At 28.7% G+C, this 19,299-nt stretch overlaps 2 protein-coding genes across 5 annotated transcripts; one reads left to right on the forward strand and one right to left on the reverse strand.

The window, feature by feature from the left end:
- Nucleotides 1-7,934: 7,934 nt before the first annotated feature.
- On the forward strand, nt 7,935-10,621 carry LOC113860036 (lysine histidine transporter-like 5). The gene is made up of 8 exons (XM_027492662.1): nt 7,935-7,982; nt 8,347-8,528; nt 8,764-9,147; nt 9,462-9,858; nt 9,963-10,068; nt 10,177-10,268; nt 10,365-10,433; nt 10,523-10,621. The coding sequence occupies exons 1-8, from the start codon at nt 7,935-7,937 to the stop codon at nt 10,619-10,621; spliced, it is 1,377 nt and encodes a 458-aa protein (XP_027348463.1).
- Nucleotides 10,622-13,078: 2,457 nt separating this feature from the next.
- LOC113858197 (putative methyltransferase At1g22800, mitochondrial) lies at nt 13,079-18,127 on the reverse strand. 4 transcript variants are annotated; one of them, XR_003503339.1, is made up of 11 exons: nt 17,811-18,066; nt 17,667-17,745; nt 17,458-17,590; nt 17,299-17,368; nt 16,074-16,138; nt 15,913-15,991; nt 15,459-15,546; nt 14,863-14,927; nt 14,649-14,738; nt 13,836-13,917; nt 13,472-13,517 (listed from the first exon to the last, which is right to left on the reverse strand). XR_003503339.1 is itself a non-coding variant. In XM_027490711.1 (10 exons), exons 1-10 carry the CDS (start codon nt 18,021-18,023, stop codon nt 13,405-13,407), a joined length of 996 nt encoding a protein of 331 aa, XP_027346512.1. In that variant the 5' UTR covers nt 18,024-18,127; the 3' UTR covers nt 13,079-13,404. The 4 variants fall into 4 exon arrangements, 3 of the variants coding, with proteins under 3 accessions (XP_027346512.1, XP_027346513.1, XP_027346514.1); XM_027490711.1 differs by lacking the exon at nt 13,836-13,917 and having other exon boundaries at nt 13,079-13,518; nt 17,811-18,127; XM_027490712.1 differs by lacking the exon at nt 13,836-13,917 and having other exon boundaries at nt 13,079-13,518; nt 17,299-17,347.
- Nucleotides 18,128-19,299: the final 1,172 nt, after the last annotated feature.

Genomic DNA, 19,299 nt, shown 5'->3' on the forward strand with positions numbered 1-19,299 from the left:
ATTATTTCTATATAAATATATCTTATTTTATAGACATAATAAAGATGTAAATAGATATTTTCTTGTGTTTGGAAAAAAAAAGATGTTTAAAATTAAAATGACTTGTTTGTTTGTTGTAACTTGAAATAAACCTTATGCCTAAAGAAAAGGAAGGCATAACAATTCATTCCCTGTAGAACCTGCAGGAATAAGAAGATTTAATTAAAAATATTGAGCAGATTTATCAAATTTGAATATCGAAGTAGTATATATAGTTATGATTCAATGAGTTAGGTATGGTAAACTTGCTTTTAACTTTATCAACTAATTGAATTAGGTAATAAAACTCTCAACTTGGCCTGTGTTTTTTTTTTCTTTTTTATTACCTGTTATTTTGTTTGTAAAAGAACATTAGTATAGTCAAGTGGGACAAATTGTCATTTTATGAGACATGAGTATTTTTATATCTTAAAAGGAGAAAAGTTGATTACAAAATAGAGTGGGGATACATTTATAGTTTGCATATTCTGGTAAAATTACCTATAAATTACTTAATTTGTTAATATTTCTTTCTTGCAGCTTAAGCATGGTATAGTTGCTTTCACCATGGGTGCTTTGTGAAGGTAAAGTATTTTATAATCGTGTATAAATTTATGTTCTTTTGAACTTCGCATAGTGATGAAAATCAAAGAATGTTAGTGTAACTCTAACTGGACAATGGTTAGAACTCAAAGAAATAGATGAAGCTAGTGAGTTTGGAACACTTAAAGAAAGTGTATTGATGCATGGGTATAAGTACTTGCCAATTTTCTATATATATATATATATATATATATATATATATATATATATATATATATAAAATGATGCGAAATCTTAAATTTGGCTAATGTCTGTGTGCGTGATTAAGGGAGTGAAACTCTAAAAGTATGTATAACTATTCAGAAGATAAATGTGTGCAAAATTTCACTTTCCTGTGAAGGAAGTCACAATGTTATTTTATAATTGTTGTGAGTGAAATATAGAAAGGACCTTGACTTCTAGGAGATTTAATAGAGTTGAGTGACTTATCAATAGCCCTATAAGTGTCTTAGGCCCTAGAACTCTGCCTAAGAGTCTCCACGTGATACTCCTTTATCCTAACTTTCTCCTTATGCTTATCTTGTTGGTTGAGTTATATCAGTCGTTAGAGGTTCGAGTACCTATCATACATGCGAAATGTAGGCTGGCTAGTTAAGTTCCCAACAACTTCCGAATAATAGAATTGTTATGGATCCATAGTTGCATAAGTATGAAAATGAAATTTTTGTTAAACAAAGAGTTATCATTTGCATGGATCATGCATCATATAATTAAACTTGTATTTTATTAGATTGTAAAAGTTATAGTTGTCTTAATGTGATGTATACTCATACTTACTTTATTTTTATTTTTTTAATCTTATTTACTTGGAAATATATCTCACTTCTTCTTTTTCTTGTTGCAATGTGTTGTGCTGTTGGATATCTTTTTTTAATTATTACAGAATTTGAGAATGACTTTTCTCCGTCTTTTTCTCCACGTTGAATTGGAATTTGAGAAGGATCTCACAAGCATTGATGAGATGAAGGAGGACCCTTCTGAAGAGTCTCAATTGCTATTTAGTTATTTCTTTTGTTGTCCGCTGCTAGAGGACTCCATTTGTTGAATGGTGGATGACTAGATACTTTATGTTTTATTTTGATAACTTGAGTGTAATGTACTTTGTTTTGACACTATGATGATTAGGGATTACATCTTTAAAACTCTTGAATAATTTGTTGTTATTTTTCATAATTATGGGATTTATCTATATTACTAGCTTTATGTTATCAATTATCCTTTGATTTTATTTTGGATGGAATTAAATAGGCAAGAAATTGATTCTTTAATGCATGTAGGAAATGAATGTGAACTATGTGAATTCGTGGTTACACATTAAGTGTACCATTATCTCTAAAAGAGTTTTAGTTGAAGTGATAACACACATGTTGCATTTCTTATTATAAGTAATTGCCTCATAAGCAGGTGAAAAATTTTGGAGTCCACTTGCATGATTATGCCAATACATGGTATGACTATATTATTCAAGTGATACTTACTAATATCATGCTTTTCAAAAGGTTTTAACTATGAATAAATGAAGAAAATAGAATCTCATGAGTAATTATTAGTAGTAAGAGCATGACATATATTTTTATGAATTGTTGCTTATCAGGTGCATGAAGAATCAAGATTCATGTCATGATCGCATGTCACTTTAAAATATATTAAAAGTAAGTTTCTCGATATTCAAGAATGATAGTAATATCCATAAACTAAGTTGAGTAATCATATGCACTCATGTTAAAAAAAAATCACATTTATTCAAAGACTCTTAATAGCAATTAGTATACATTACACATCAAGTTATCAAAATTAAAAGAATGGGAAGTAGTAAGATTGTCAATCTCGTTACAAATGTCTTATTGACAAATAAGTCATAAGAAATATATATATAACTTACGTTGTTTATCGTTCTTTCTAAGAAAGTGAAACTAATTTTTAAAACAAATTCCTTTAAAATTTTCAAATTTTAAATTAATAAACTAATTACATTTTTATGATAAAACTAGATTACTTTAAGTTTCTTATTGTATTGGAAATATATAGGAGCTCAAACTGTCAGACAATTTTTAAAAATAATTTTTTTCTCCCTCTAATATCAATTAATATTTCTAATATATAAATAAAAAAGTAATTTATATATATATAGCTAAATTATTGTTTTAGAATTAAATAAATATTTTTAAAATTATAATAAATTTAAACAAATAATTTGAGACAACTATTTTTAAACAATTATAAAGTACTAATTTCTTTTTTACACAACTTATTAGCCTATTTGTAATTTTAAATATCATTTTCAAAGTTTATCTAAAATTTTTTAAAATAAACTTGGCTAACGACTCATCTAATTTTTAAAAAATATTTTATTTCTAAAAAAATATCTTTTTTTGAATTTTTGCCATCGCAATGCAAACATTCCTTTCTTTATATTATGAATTATCTCCTCCTCATATTCTCCTTATTCACTTCTACTATTGGTACTTGCAAATTACAATTTAGGTTACTTTTAAGTTTGTCAATGTTACTTTTATAGTCAAAGATCTCTTCCATTAAAAAAAGCCATTGTTTTCCTCTTCTTTCACTCTTTCTAAATTCATCAACGACAACATTTTAAAAGTAAATTTTTTTTTCTCTTTTTTATTCTCCTTTTTTCTCTTTTCATCCACTTTTAAATATATATTAAAATAATTTTATTTATTTATTTTTATATTTCTATTCATTTCCTCATCCTCTATTCATATATTAAAAGAAAATACTCTCAAGCAACGTCTATTTTTATTTTTATTTTTTCTTTTCATTGTTCTTCTCGTAATATTTTTGTTTATTAATAAACTTTTTCTTCTTTTTATGATAAATAAAAATATATTGATTATTTATTTTTACTTTCATTTATTTTATTATAAAATTTTATTAATTTTATATTTCTTGATTATTTCTTTTTGAACAAAAAAAAATCCTAATATTTATGGTAAAGCTCTGACTTAATTATTCAATGTTATGTTCTTATATATGAATATTTTGGGTGTATTTTTTTAATGTATTTTGCCATTTATGTTCTTTGTATTTATGTTTTTTGTTTTCCTTTTTCTATGCATTCATACTTTTATACACAAAACTTTTGTTTCTGGATGTGTTCTATATAATTCTTCCATAAATATTATACTTTTTTCTTCTTTTTTCATCATTTTGTCATAAATTTGATTCATCTCTTATGAATTGGCATTTTTGTTTTTATTTTTACAGAAAGAGGACTATATGCATGGTTCAGTTTTTCCACCACAGATATAAGTGTTTTTTTTTTTCTTTTGTTTATTTTAATATAAAGTTTATTAATCTCCTATTTACTGATGATTTTTTTAAAATAAGGCCTAATATTTACGGTTCAAATCTTTGACTCAGGTATGACTTTTAACGTAAAGTTAATTATTTTTTTATTACGTGACCATTTTTGTTCTACGTATCTGTGCATTTATGCGTTCATACACGAATAACGAATTTATCTTTTTGTTTTGATATAACCTTTTTTTTGTGTTCTATATAATTTTCTTCCACAAAGATTAGACTTTTTTTTCTTCTTCTTTTATTCTATTTTTTAATATTAATTTTCTCTTTACTCAAGTTAATTTTCTCCTTACTCAATCATTAAATGTTATGTTCTGAAATACGCACATGGTTGTTATATTTATGAAAGTATTATACCATTTTATTATGCTATTTTTGTCCGTATTCTGATTTTTTTTCATATTTTTTATGTTCTGAATATTTTTGTTTACTTATGTTCTAAATGTTTTTTGTTTATATACCAAAATATTTTTTTTTTTTGCTGAGCAAAATAATTTTTTTTTGTATTTATATTTTCTGCACGGTGTCATGAAGTATGAGAATGATACATATATCTACGAAATCAAGATTTAGAAATTGGAAATTGATATTTGTTAGGAAGTTTTTATTTTTTTATAAATTTATGAATTGTCTTGATATGTTTTGCTATGAATTTGAAATTCAATATAAACCTCAATTTTTTATGCAAAATTATTTATTTTTAAAATTCTTCCCATACCAACCATATCTTATGCAAATATTCTGAAGGTATTTCGAAATTTTAGTTTATATATCAAAACTATGAGCATTATTGTTATCATTCATATAAGAGTTTAATTTTAATATATTTTTAATATTAAAATCATTATACTGTATAATTTTAAACTAATTATTTTAAATTAAAAATTATGATCAAATTATTTTATCCTGTAGGTGTATTTTAATTTAATTATTTTTATTTAATATCAATATTTTTATTATAAATTTAATATCATAGATTAAATTACATTCAAATATACTTCTTAAGTACATTAATGTTTTTTTTTTTTATGTTTTGCATCCATTTCATACAGTAGTAACACATATCCTCTTTATTGAAATTTTATTTTTATAATAAAAATATTATTTAACATATATTATGCATATTAATAATTATTTATTTTTTCTTTTATTATAAGTCTTACATTATTATTATTATTATTATTATTATTATTATCTTCCTGTGATGATAGTATCATAATAAATAAGAATATAAAATGAATTTAGTAATTAATATTTTTGCAAATAATTTTTATTTAAAATATTAATAATTGTTCTTATAAACATGGAAAGTAGTAGTTTTTCCTTAAATGTTGGACAGCAATATGGCCATAGCTAATAATATTTTCATCCATGAACATTTTGAAACATCAACTTTTGTGAAGAAATAAGCGTAAACTTGAAAATTACTCTAGCCTCACAATTGTAGAGACACCTATTGAATAAAACCTTAAAGTCAGTTTTTTTTTTTTTGGCTCAAATAATAAGAAAGATGGTAAACATTCTAGTTAATATGCCATAAGCAAAGTAGGTGTTGAGATTAAAGAAGCCATTACTTGACACTAATAAGTAAAAAATGTTTTAGGTTGCAACCTATCTGTTGCTTTCAAAAATTATCCAAATAATTAAAGAAATGACTATGTTGTCTTGTCTAATAAGAAAGCAGAATAAAAAATTGTTTCTTCCCCATCTCAAAAAAGGCTAAATTTTTAGGATAAAGAGAACTTAAGAATTATTTATTTTGAATTATTATTATTATTAAATGAAAAGTACTATTGTCTACAATGAGTTAGGAGAGTATTTTACTAAAATTTTCTGGTTGTCTTGACCTTTGAAGTTAAAAAAATCAAGTTAACACCTAAAAATTGGTTAGTTGTGGTTGGATTAGAAAGGAAAAATAATATTTCACTACTAATACATCTTACTATATAGTGAATTCAATAAGAAAAGTATTTAGAGGACAAGACTTAGAAATCTTGGAAATGTTACTAGAAGGTTTCTGATCGATTAGTGATTTGTCCACATAGGATAGACCGATACATTTTGCTGTTCTATGGGTTCTCACTCCCAAGGGAGTAACCACGTCCAAATGACCATTGATGATTTACTTTTACATTATGGTTTTAAAATCTTGATATTGATTGAACTTTTGTGATATAGGAGCATATTCTCAAGTGCCAAAGATTGGATGATATTAAGCTTTACCCATGGGATATTCATCTATAGACTTATTATTTGTTAAGCACCTAAATCTCTATCATTTGCTCCCGTAACTTCTCATCTTTTGGGAGTAACTATTGAGCAATTTTATTGTAGACTTAAAATATGGATATGAATACAAAAATTATAATATCGTCCAAATTGCACCTATTATTGCCCTTAGCCACATATATGCTATTGTTACTATTACAGTCATCATATCTATCATTTAAAAAAAAAAAGAGAGAAGTGTTATGATATAACATGTTTATAAGGCCATATTCTTGTTATATATCATTGTGATAGTGGCAACTCCTATTACTATTAATTTAAATGTTATCTTAATCATAACATGTGTTTGGATAAATAAATATATTTAATACTGAATCAATAAGTTTGGCCAAAGTTTCACATTATTTTTCAAGTTATTTAGTGGTTTATTTTAAGAAGTGTCCTTATATTTTCAATTAAAACTTCATTTTTCACGTAGATGGAATGAGTCGGTATATATATATATATATATATTAACCTTTGGTGAGTCAAATTTTGTGTAGCAATTTAAGAATTCACTAAATGGTACTAAATGAATATTTTTTATTTTTCAGTCTTTCTGTGAACAATTAAATTATAATTTCTTTACAAAATGTGTATATTATTCATTTAGCATCCGTATTTTTTTTCCCACCCTTTACAACTTTTAAAGCATATGACAAATGTTGAGCAACATGAAGAGAGGGGGTCGGATTATAACACAAGATGTAAGAAAAAAACACTACAAGAAATTAAAAAATGTGAAATATCAAGGTCATGTCAATTTATAAGCATTTATATTTTTTTATGATTTTAGGAAATATTTGTGTTAGTTTTTTTTTAAAAAGGAATTAGTATGTATTTTAACACTTAAAATTACGCTGTATATATGTTTATATATGCAGATAAAAAGTTGGTACAACTACGTATGTGTGTGTGCATGCAAGTAACTAATACGTTGCTATTTAATCTATTAATACGTGTATTCTCATTTCTTTAAAATTATTTTTGCATATATATTATTATACAAATAATTTCTTTAATTATTTTAAATATAATTCAATATATGTATGCACGAGTAATACCTGCTGTGTGTGTAGATAATTCCTTTCGATTACCCTAAAATATTATAAAAATTAAGAAATTAAGAGTTGATTTTTAATTTCTCATAATGAAATACTTATTTTATATTTAAAGGAAAACTAATGCTAAAGACCATTGTGGAGTAGTATTTATTTTTTATTTAAAAAAGAGAATGCGATTCTCATAATTTATGAATAAAAATAGTAATAATTAAAAAAACAATTAATGCTGGATCGGAGAAAAACTTTTGAACAATTCCAGAACCCACTTTTGGGGGAATAGGCTTGTAATAACTATCAAAGTGTTGAGAATGTCGTGTGCATTTCCCATATGTTCCTTTTCGACATCATTTCCTAGTTTTTAGGATCTTTTAGATTTTCAAAATCTTGAATATGACTATTTTTCCTTCCAAAGATAGAGTTCACTTTTCAACTATAATACTCCTACTTACTCGTTGGAACTCAAACAGTAAAACTCCTCAATTATCTAACACTTGTTTTGTGGTCATTTGACAATACACATATTTCTTTTTAAATTAATATAAAAATATATGAATTGCACATTAATTAAAATCCATTTATAATTCTATAAACTCGTGCTATTTAGATAACACAAAATGTATATGAATTTTAATACAACACTTAAAAAAAGAAAACATGAATCAGGAGGGAGTAAAATGTGGAAAGGAGCAGACAAATAAGGAGGTTAGAGAGAAAAATTGGGGTAGACTTAAGTAACAGATTCATATTTGTCCCACTCAGCATTATTCAAATCTCTTACTTCAAACCTGCTATTCCTTAAGCTTCGGAGGCCATGACTAATTCAGTACCTTATTAGGTTCTTTAAATACCTTAATACAGTAATATTAACCAACAGAAGAAAAGCTCACTTACTATTCTTCAATAACCTTGGTATTGAGAGGAGAGTCTGCAAGTAACCCTTTGACAAATGGTATATACAACTCACCATTCAATTCTTAATTAATTTTCTTTTGCTTCATTCATGCCATGTCTCTCAATGATTCACCAAGTTTTATAATGTTCAACATGATGTTATTTCTGGTTTCAGGAGAACCGTGGCAATGATGGAAATGAAACTAGGCCAACTAGTAATCAAGAAAAGCTGGAAAACTGGTTGCCCATCACTGCATCTAGAAAAGCAAAATGGTGGTATTCAACTTTCCACAATGTCACAGCCATGGTGGGTGCTGGCGTGCTAGGTTTGCCATATGCTATATCCCAGCTTGGATGGTATGTATAGAATGATACATAGAATTATATATAGATTATTATTTTAACAGATGCTTGATTTTACTATTTTTATTTTTTTGTTATTATAAAAATGTCACTTTTTTTATTTTCCAAATTTATATAAAACGGTAAAAATCAAATGAAAACAGAAACATTTTTTCAAATCAAACAGCTTCTTAAATTCATACTTCATTGGAAATTTTGACACGTGCCCTTATGTTTCATGGATTTACAGGATTCCAGGAATTGCAGCGATTGTAGTGTCATGGCTTGTGACATTTTATACGCTGTGGCTTCTTGTTGAAATGCATGAATTGGTTCCTGGGAAGAGATTTGATCGATATTATGAATTGGGAGAGCATGTTTTGGGGCCCAAATTAGGATTCTGGTTGGTGATGCCACAGCAATTGACGGTTCAGGTGGCTTCAACCATTGTGTATAGTGTCACTGGAGGGAAGTCACTGAAGAAGTTCTTTGATATTGCTGTTCCAGCTATGAGTGACATTAGGCAAACATATTATATTCTCTTCTTTGTGTGTTTGCAGATATTGCTTTCTCAAACCCCTAACTTCAATAAATTGAAAGCAGTTTCTTTGTTGGCTGCACTCATGTCTGTCTGGTAGGTTTTAATATATAGAAATACTACCTACTTTTTTATATATACTGGTTTCGGTTGATCAACCAGTACAGTTATAAAATTTTTGAAATAAGGATCGTTATTGATATGTATAATCCTTGATGTAACTTGATAAATTTTTGTTTTTAATTAGTATAGTAAAAATAAATAACATTATTTGATATATGTGAAATATTGCTTGCTAGCTAGCTAGAGCAAAATACACTAATTGTATATCTTGAATATGAATGTATAAAATATATAAATATATAATGTAACTATGTTATATGATCATGTCTGAATAACATACCTTGCAGCTATTCCATGGTGGCATTTGGCACTTCAATTGCGAGGGGGCTTGATCATCATCCTTCTCATTATGGAGTTCGATCCCGTACAGCTCCTGGGGTGACTTTTGATACTTTTAATGCACTTGGAACCATAGCATTTGCCTTTGCTGGACACAGCGTTGTTTTGGAGATTCAAGCTACATTACCCTCAACTGAAGAAAGACCTTCCAAAATGCCAATGTGGCGAGGTGTACTAGCTGCATACAACATAGTCATTGTTTGCTATCTTTCAGTTGCAACATCTGGCTTTTGGGCATTTGGAAATAGTGTAGAAGATGATGTTCTCATCTCACTTGAACAACCAAGTTGGCTTATTGCTGTTGCTAATTTAATGGTATTCGTTCATGTTCTAGGGAGCTATCAGGTACACATAAATTAAACTAATTAAGTCATTGTGAGTGTCACGAAAAAGTATTTCATATATATATATATACCTTAGTAACAATTTCTTTCTTTCTGTTAATCAAGGTTTTTGCTATGCCTGTTTTTGATACAATTGAATCAAATTTGGTGCAAAAGTTGAATTTTACTCCCAGTAGGTTTCTTCGCCTCTGGAATCGAAGCCTTTATGTTTGTAAGAACTGCATCAAATGACTTTTTTCAATTATTTACAAGTGCAAGCCTAAATAATTTGAATTATGCATACTAACCATGCTTTTTTTTTTTGTCAATTCCTTTGTAGGTTTGACAGGACTTGTTGCTATGTGCATTCCATTTTTTGGAGGATTGTTAGGGTTCTTTGGAGGACTTGCTTACTCATCAACATCCTATACTGTAATATTTAAAATTATTAACCTGTGCTTAAATCCTACAAGAATTAATTAATGGCTTTCTAGCAACTACTAAATTTCAAACATTAATTTGATGCAGATACCTTGCATATTATGGCTTGCGGCAAAAAAGCCTAAACGATGGAGTTTCCATTGGATTGCATCATGGGTACTTTCTATATTAAACATATCCAAAAAAGACTTTAATGTTTATGGCAGAGAACATATATCTAACTTATTTAATATTTTTTATTGCAGTTTAGCATCTTTATTGGCCTTTTAATAGCAATGCTTGCACCTATTGGAGGAATACGAACAATTATTCTTTCTGCCAAGTCTTACAAGATATTTTCCTGATAAGATTCATGTTTGTAGCGGTGTGTGACACAACACTTATTCCCTTTTTTCTAATTGTAGCTGTGTGAGACAACACATTTCTATAATTTTTTAGAAGACATTGCTATGAGCTTTTTTAATCTTACTAATTAATTTCGCAAAAATTTTTGGTTGCGAAATTATCTTTGTAAATAATTCTTTTCAGGATTTTATGTTGGCATTAGAGTAATACTGATTATGGAGAGGAAGACTACGTAGGGAAAACCTATTATATTTATGGTGTTTGAAGTAATAATATGTATGATTACATTTTTGCTTGTTATTCAAGCAAATAATGGTGGGATTTATCATCAAGGGTGAACCTGTTTTTCAGTAGTTAGTTATTTAATATTGTTAAAACTTTTTTTGTAATTTGTCAGCTAAGTTCAAGTGCTATTGCTGATTCGACTCTCAATTAATAAATTCGTTCCTGCTTTCTTTTATTTTTTAAAATCCTTCAATGTCATAATTTAAAAATGACACGCTCTAGAGAATGAGTTAATCTTTTGGCTTACTATCTCTAAAAGAATGATGCACGTTCTTCCTTTAAATTTTAAATTCAAATGCTTATGAGTTAGTTCAACAGATCTTTTATATAAATACTTTATATTTTCATATTTTATCTTAATTTAAATTTACATATATTTCTTATACGTTTTTTTTTTCCTAGTCTTATAGGTTAATATTTTTCTGTTAAATATTTAAAATTTTATGTTTTATAATTTTACCTTAAACAATAAATATTTATATTCATGTTTATAAGGAAAGAATAGTTACTTAATTAAAAAGAGAATGTTAGAAAAATTTAAGAAATTTTTATAAATTTTCGAACAATCAACTTAATGAGTTTCTTTGTTTTAGAAATTTTTTCTCTTACACTTTTTGTATTACTTCACAGTTAAAATTTTAATTTTTTAAAAAAATATGTTAGTTTTTAAAAAATTTATAAAAAAATATATTAATTTTAAAATTATTTTTTTAGAAAGAAAAATATTTAATTTTTTATTTATTAAAAAAGATAAAAAAAATATGAATAAAAAATAAAAAAACAATAATATTATTTATTAAACTTCTATCACTAGCTTCTTTCAATATTAAACATTCAAACTTAATTCTTCTTTTTCTCTTCTTCTTCTTTTAAATTTTTTTTCTTTCTTCTTTTAAACTCCTAAACAAAGTCAAACTTAATTCTCCTTTTCCTCTTCTTCTTCTTTTAAATTTTTTTCTCTCTTCTTTTAAACTCCTAAACAAAGTCAAACCCTTAAATAAACATAACTTTTAAAAATATATTAAAAAAAAAAAGACACTCATAATATCAAACTATTTTTTATTTTAAGGTTTATCTGTAAATCCATTGGCACATGGCACAGCGGGAAATTTATTTTGCGGGGGCCCAGGTTAAAGAGCATATAGTTTATATGTAAAATATAAATAAACGTTTTACTTTTAAAGTTGTATTTTTTTATGTTTTAAGAACAAAAATTAATTAATTAATTAGTTATTATATTTTCTTAAACTTTGTTTAGAGTTAGTTTTGAAAGAAAAAAGAAGAAAAAAAGACTTAGGACTTGTGTTTCTTTTTAAATATAATTTTTTATTTTTTAAAATAAATAACAGAAAAACTTATTTGTTAGTGTAAATTTTAAAATAATTTTTAAAAATAATTTTTAATTTTTAAAACTGAAAAACAGAATTACTATTTGCATGTTTTTGTTTTAATTTTCTGTTTCTCTTCAAAGTTTAATTAAAGATAGTTTTAAAAACTAAATTATAAAAAAAATTATTATTTTTTCTTAAAAATAGTTTTATAAAATTATTTTAAAATATAATTTTTAAAATTAAAAATCAAAACTAAATCAAACAAGCGCTTATATTTAATGATAGTGAAAAAATTTATAAATTCTCCTAAATTTGTGTTTTTAAATTCTTCAATTTAAAGATTTTTATTTAAAAAAATTTCGTCCTCCATTCTCTTCTTTTTTCTTATTCTTCAAATATTTTTTTTGGCTGACCACATCATATATAATCTTATTTAATTTGTAAAAATTTGTTTATAATTCTTTTCTCAATATAAACAGGCACGTCGTATGAGGAAAAAAAAAACCTTTCATCTTATTGTAAAATCTTATTTTTATAACTTTCATAACTTGTTTTTCTTCTCTTTTTCACTTGTCTTAACAAGCAACAGAATTTATAAATACGTTTAGATACGAAATTTAATCAAACACTCATTTAATAAATTATTTTTATAAGAGAGTTTAGATCATAAATTTGACTATTAAACTTATTATAGTAAATAGGAAAAAAAAACTTATCTTAATAAGTTGTATTAAAATTTTTTATTAAAATAAGCTAATTAAATCGTAAGAAATATTCTTTGTGCTCATATGCTCCTTATATACAAATATAAAATTTAAACAATAAAGGAATGGAATTACAGGAAAATAAAATTTCATAATGTTCAAACTCTAAATTCAGAATAAAAGTTCATAAAACATCAAAAGATGGATAACAAATTGTCTCATTTAGTTTCAAAGCAAACAATTTGGTAGCAAAATTGGGAATTTTACATGACGTAATTCTTGAGTGATACCGACCCATTCCCATGCTTGACCAAGAAGTAGCCAAAGTGAAATTTGAAGGGGAATAAAAACTGTTAGCTACGTACCATGGTACCCAACAAGCACCTACAGCAGATATGGGTACGGTAACAACTTAAGAGTACTCACGCATATAATGGCCTCAAAATCAAGGGGAAGGAACAATCAACTCTGGCTTCCAAAGTGATTCTGAATATCCTTGAAAGATATAGTGGCTGATCCCCTTCTTTTTGCTTTCTGTTGAGAAGGATGTTCCCTCCACCCCGTCATGTATATAACCTACAAAAGCAGAATGACCATATAACACCTACCTTTCATAATTAGTTGTACATTATGATTTCAACTGCTCCAAAAAGAAAATTATCGCATTGCCACTTTCAAAGGATTTAAGTTGGTTTGCCAAACAATTTGACAATTTTTAATATTATAACATTCCATCATTTTGTTGAAGCATAAAGAAAACGGAAGTATTGTGAATTTGTCATTTCTGAAAATGCAATATTTTCATGCAGTAGCCAACTTTCCTCACGGACATGTTTTTTCATGCCCCTAATCGAAGACCAAAAAGGAATATTACCCAGCCTACTCTGACTTACCCCCTCCACCTCTACCCTGGACCATCAGCTCAATCCACCACATACAACTTCAAGCATGTGTTTATCTTTTGTCTCATTAAACCTACATAAGTTAATAATATAATTAAGACTCGTATAAACCTCTTATGCATGTGGGGTAATGCATTACTTGGTCTAAAAGCAATTTGATCATGATAGGAAGAAGTTTCCTATCTCAGAAGTTAATATGTTTTGTTGATTGAAATTGTACAGCACAGAAAGGAAGAGCGTTAAGCTCCCAGATATGGAGGATCTCTCCTAACCCAAGCTCTAAAGCTTCAAAACGAGGTTAAACTGCATACATGCCCTCACATCAACCTCTCTTTTTTAACATCGGATTTCCCTCTTGTCTCTCCTCAATCCCACATGTCCCATCCTTCTAGCGAACTTACATTTTGCACACCAGCCTTAGATCCACTTGAATACACCTTTATGGCCTAAGTATTGGACCTACACAGTTATGAGTCCCCAATCCTATCAGATGTGTAATGCCTAATTTGTTGACATATATTGTATGTGATATGAATCATATTGATTAGGTTAGAGATATTAGACTGTTTCTACATGATTTTACTTGTATACTTGGTATATATATTTTACATATCAACATAATTTATAGAATATACATGCACACACACACACAAAAAAAAAAACGCAGCTGGACCTCAAAAGCATAAACCTCTGTCCTTGATGGTTCAGGGACCTATCTGGTTTGCTAAACACAATTAGAAAGAGACAGTTTTGATAAACACTACACTAATGGCTTTGTTATGACTGATGCTTTATTGTGATTACCTGGAAAGTAGCAGGTACAGTGCCATCTTCTGCAGAAAACATTGAATCATATATAGCAGCAGTTGCTAAGGCTGTATCCTTCTTTAGGATCTGTTCATTTATGCACAACTTTTTTACAAAGATGTAATGCAACATCCAAGGTTCAACATTTGATAAAAGGAAATTTTATTTACCAACTACCATCCATTAATATGAAATAAAAGAAATACTTTACACTGTTCATTTGAGAAAGAGCATTTGTTTCACCCATTGCACGAAGATGTTCTATAAGCTCCAGAGCTGCACTAAACAGAGACAAGAATTGCCATTAAAAATGTACCATAAGAGCTTATGAGGTAATTAAATTCATACATTATTCAAAAAACAAAAAACGACAACTTGAAATAATTCATATATTATAAAGCCATACAAGAAATGGAAAATGACAGTCACTATTCCTCTCTCGGTTTTTTGCCAGCCCTTCTTCATTCTCTTTTTTCTTTTAATCATTTTCTGTGAAAGAATTCAAATCTTCCTCACTCCTCCTGGTCAAGTGGAATTCTGTTCCCATAGTGAATTTTTCTTTTAGCCACCATATTGTCTATCAGTCTATGGGGTGGTCTAGTGTCTTATGGCCTTTACTTCCTACATGGAACAAGCCTATCAGTCAGCAATAAAAGTTACCATGCTCATATCTCATCAAGTAACTTCTTATTTGCATTTGATCATCTACCAGAACTGTGTAGCAAAAGTTTAGGAAGAACTCAATTCATTTAATTCATGTCATGCATGTGGAATAGTTCAATTATAAAACTAAATGAAAATTCTCACCACTTTCATATTTAACTATATACTCATCAACATCAACACCTGGAAGGGTGAAGCCTGCCCTGGTCAAAAGATTTCCAGCATCTCGAACCTGAAAATGGAGGGCAAAAGGTCTTCTCAGTTCCAGATATTTTATTTAGACAAAAACACACATTACAAGCATTAAAGTTACAACAAGCCAGATTAACCAACAGATCTTAAAGAAGTATGCAAGACTAATACTGCCATGATGGATATGTGACAGACAAACGTATTTGCTTCAAAATTAACCATCAACGATGGGGAGTTACTTTCAAATGAATTCATGCAATTCACGATTGCATTTCCAACAGACAATGATTAGTAACACAACCACATTATCCTATTCAAAAGAGAGTAAATAATTCATTTAAAATATAGGTGATCTTAACTGATAAATAAATAATTCACAAGATAATACTTTTGCAACAACACATGCCTGTGCCAAAGGTGATACTCGGGGACTGATCCCTCCTTCACGCTCCATTTGCGCCAGCGTACAAGCTATTCTGAGCTCCCTGGTAACACCCAGATATCATTAAAATGCTCCATCCATTTGTATACCAAATAAATTTCAAGGAATAAAAATAACATTTTCACTTTAATGTTTCTCCACCAAGAATAGCTGCTAAAAATAAGCCATCGGGCTTTAACGCCAATCTAGACTGCAAAACATAAAAAACAATTAAAAAAAAGCACCATCAGAATGATACTAAAACCCACAGTTAGATAAGGGCACATAAAATTTTTCTCTGTAATGACAAAAGAAAATACTCAACATTATTAAGAATCATAGATTCAGTTATCAGCCAAATTACACATAAATTACAGTCAGGCCCTTCACAGCTAACGATGCTTCCATTCTTCCCATGTTTATTTTTCTCTCTTGCTCTCTCTTAGAAATTTGGGGAGGGGGAGTTTTATTTCCCACATTGTAAAAAATGTTTTTTTCACTCTGAGATCTTGTTCTCTCTTCTTCTTTTTTTCTAATTAAAAGTTTTCTTTGAAAGTTTAGTTTTCAAATTATAAAATCCAGAGTGGCCACCCAGCTACAGTGCTGTACACTGGAGCACCTGAGAACTGCATAAACCTTCATAAATCTTTTGCCTTTTACATAACATAAATCTTAAGCATTTTAAATATCAGTATATTAATTCTTAAAATGCATTCAATAATGTTCTTGTCAATTTGGTAGCGCATTCACCTAGAAGTAATGTCTCTAAAAAACTGCACAAAATCAGCTGGTTGAACCAGTCAAACTGTGAACCAATTGTCTCCAGTTCAAATGTTATCCAGTTCAACCAGAAATCCAAGGTCTTGCCAGTTCAATCTTTGCTTTAATTTTCAAAACATACTTTGACTGAAGGTAGCTAGTAGTCGAACTGTGAACCAATTGTCTCCAGTTCGAACATTATCCAGTTCAACCAGAAATCCAATGCCTTGCCAGTTCAATCTTTGCTTTAATTTTCAAAACATACCTTGACTTGAAGGTAGCTAGTACTAACAATCCTTATCGCATAAGGGTGCTTAATGCTCTCAATGAAAAATGATACTTGACATAGAGTATTTGAAGACCCAAAAAAAAAAAAAAATTCTTCATATCACAATTTGCGCGTCCAATATTTTGGAATTATTCCACCAAACCCACCCGAAAAGAGGTAGATATCCAAACAAGAAACGCCATGTCCCATATACTTTTCGAAACATCACTTGATGTTCATTTACTTTTATGAACATTACTCTTTCTGGGACACCATTAGAAAACAACCAATTCAAACACAAGCAATTAAGCAAAGCCAGTAAACACATGCATAAAAGATTAAACCTGTATCATTGCTCCCGGCAAATCATTAGTCCAGTGTAGCCCCAAGCAACTAATAACCAAATCCACAGAGCTGCAACTTACAAATATTAAATCAATATCAAGTGCAAATTATGATTAAAATTAAATTAAACTAAACTAAAGCTGATTTGACTCCTGCACCTTTCTTTGATGGGTAAAAATTCTTCATCACCAACGAGATACACTGTCTCAATGTCATGATTGTTTGAGGCATTCTTACAAGCTTGAAGCATATCAAAGGAAGCATCCATCACAATAAGCTTCTCTATGGCACCTGAGATTAACAATTCCATTTTAATGTGGGTGCAATTAAGCTAAGCATGAAAGCGCGTGCAGAGCGAGATTGTTACCGCGATCGCGAATTGAGCGCGTGATGGTTTGCAATGAGCCTCCCAAACACAACGCCGTTGGAAAAGTCTTCTTGCAGTCCTAAGGAAAACAGAAATGTTGAGAATTTAGAAAGAAAATGGAAACAGAAGGGAACCAAACCGAACCTGCAAACGGTCCAAGAGGTTATCGGCGACAGTGTGCAGCAAAGGGTCGTGAGAAGGCATCAACCACGCAGCTCGATCGCGGTGTTTGCGTTTGAGTTGGCGATCGAATATGTTGACCTTCGTGTTGGAGTTGGAAGTGCAGAACAAAGCCAAAGAGATAGTACGAAGTGGCAATGAGAATGGGGTTTTGCGAAAGAGGGACAATCCTCTCATTTTCTTCGATCCTTATTCAGAATCAAAACTAGGACGAAGCAACCGAAAGTGTTCTCACTCCACTTACCACTACCATCGACTAGGAATTGCCCCAAAAATAATCTGCTATTTCAGATAGTCAAACGGAGCAAGCAAAGTGCAAAAATGTTTTTTCTCCTCAGTAAAATATTTTGTAAAAATATTAAGCTACTAAACGTGATATGATTTTGTGTTTAAAAAATTATAAAATATTTATTATTTTAAAGAAACTAATATTTTAATTATTTAATAAAAATTATTATTCAATTACTTTTTTTGGTTAAGTAGACTAGGAATTCAACAAGTGAAAGAGACTAATACATGCTAACATGTGGAGTTAACTTGCAAACTTTGCACAACAAACATAAACTATGAGTTTAAATTTTGACAAATAAATATAATGTTGAGAAGAAGGTAAACTTTCGCTTTAATCTAAAAAATATGCAACTTGATTAGAAACTTCATCGCTTTTCTGAAAAATCAATTTTTAACCTTGACAAAATTGATTTCTACCGTATCTCTTTCTTTATTTAATTCGTTTTAAACCTTCGTCAAAATTTTCGAGCTTAAGGCTTGGCTTTAATGATTCAGGTAATAAAACCAAAGATAAGCGTTTCCTCGTTTAGAAGAATATATTATACTAAAAGAAAAAAAGAGGATCAACTTGCCAACAACTTAAGCAAGCCTTCATGATTCTTAGGCAATGGAAAATAAAGTATTTGGTCACCATTGGGTATGCTTTGTGACAAAGTTCCTTTGTAGATATGTAAGACAGGCAATTGCAAGTTCGTGATTTATGATATGGAGGAGAGTAACATTGAGGACTTCTATGCTATCTTACCATAGATGTCACCATCTTGAAGATAGGGGTGCAAGTGGCTGAATGAGCTGACCCATTTAACTGTCTAAATTAGTCGACTAAGTTGGATTATATATCTATCGGCTTGATCAGTTGAGCTTTAAAAAAAAACAAATAAAATATACTATTTATTAGTAAATTTTAATTTTATTATTAATATAAACATATTATTTTAATATTTTTTATTTTTTTATTAATTTCAAATTGGCTAACTTGTTAACCTAATGATATGCTAACTCACTTTATATTATTTTTATTTTTTACTTGCTAACTCACTTTATCCTTTGAGATTGTATAGGCAAGTGGATGTTTGACTTCAATGGAAGTAATGGCATCATAGACAAAATTCATGCAAAATTGATGTAAAATCTTCATGGTGTTAGATTATACACATAAAAG

Source organism: Abrus precatorius, unplaced genomic scaffold (genome assembly GCF_003935025.1).
Source record: "Abrus precatorius isolate BTA unplaced genomic scaffold, Abrus_2018 Scaffold2, whole genome shotgun sequence".
In the NCBI taxonomy this organism is placed as follows: domain Eukaryota; kingdom Viridiplantae; phylum Streptophyta; class Magnoliopsida; order Fabales; family Fabaceae; genus Abrus; species Abrus precatorius.

What these genes read in the sequence shown, in the direction of transcription:
- LOC113858197 (XM_027490711.1), bottom strand. Translation starts at nt 18,023, where the DNA reads ATGAGAGGATTGTCCCTCTTTCGCAAAACCCCATTCTCATTGCCACTT. An exon ending in ACCTCTTGGACCGTTTGCAG is followed by an intron (nt 17,746 to 17,810) that starts GTTCGGTTTGGT and finishes TGTTTTCCTTAG; the next exon opens with GACTGCAAGAAGACTTTTCC. An exon ending in CTGTACCTGCTACTTTCCAG is followed by an intron (nt 13,519 to 14,648) that starts GTAATCACAATA and finishes CTGCTTTTGTAG; the next exon opens with GTTATATACATGACGGGGTG.
- LOC113860036 (XM_027492662.1), top strand. Translation starts at nt 7,935, where the DNA reads ATGAATCAGGAGGGAGTAAAATGTGGAAAGGAGCAGACAAATAAGGAG. An exon ending in GCTGCACTCATGTCTGTCTG is followed by an intron (nt 9,148 to 9,461) that starts GTAGGTTTTAAT and finishes CATACCTTGCAG; the next exon opens with CTATTCCATGGTGGCATTTG. An exon ending in GAATCGAAGCCTTTATGTTT is followed by an intron (nt 10,069 to 10,176) that starts GTAAGAACTGCA and finishes ATTCCTTTGTAG; the next exon opens with GTTTGACAGGACTTGTTGCT.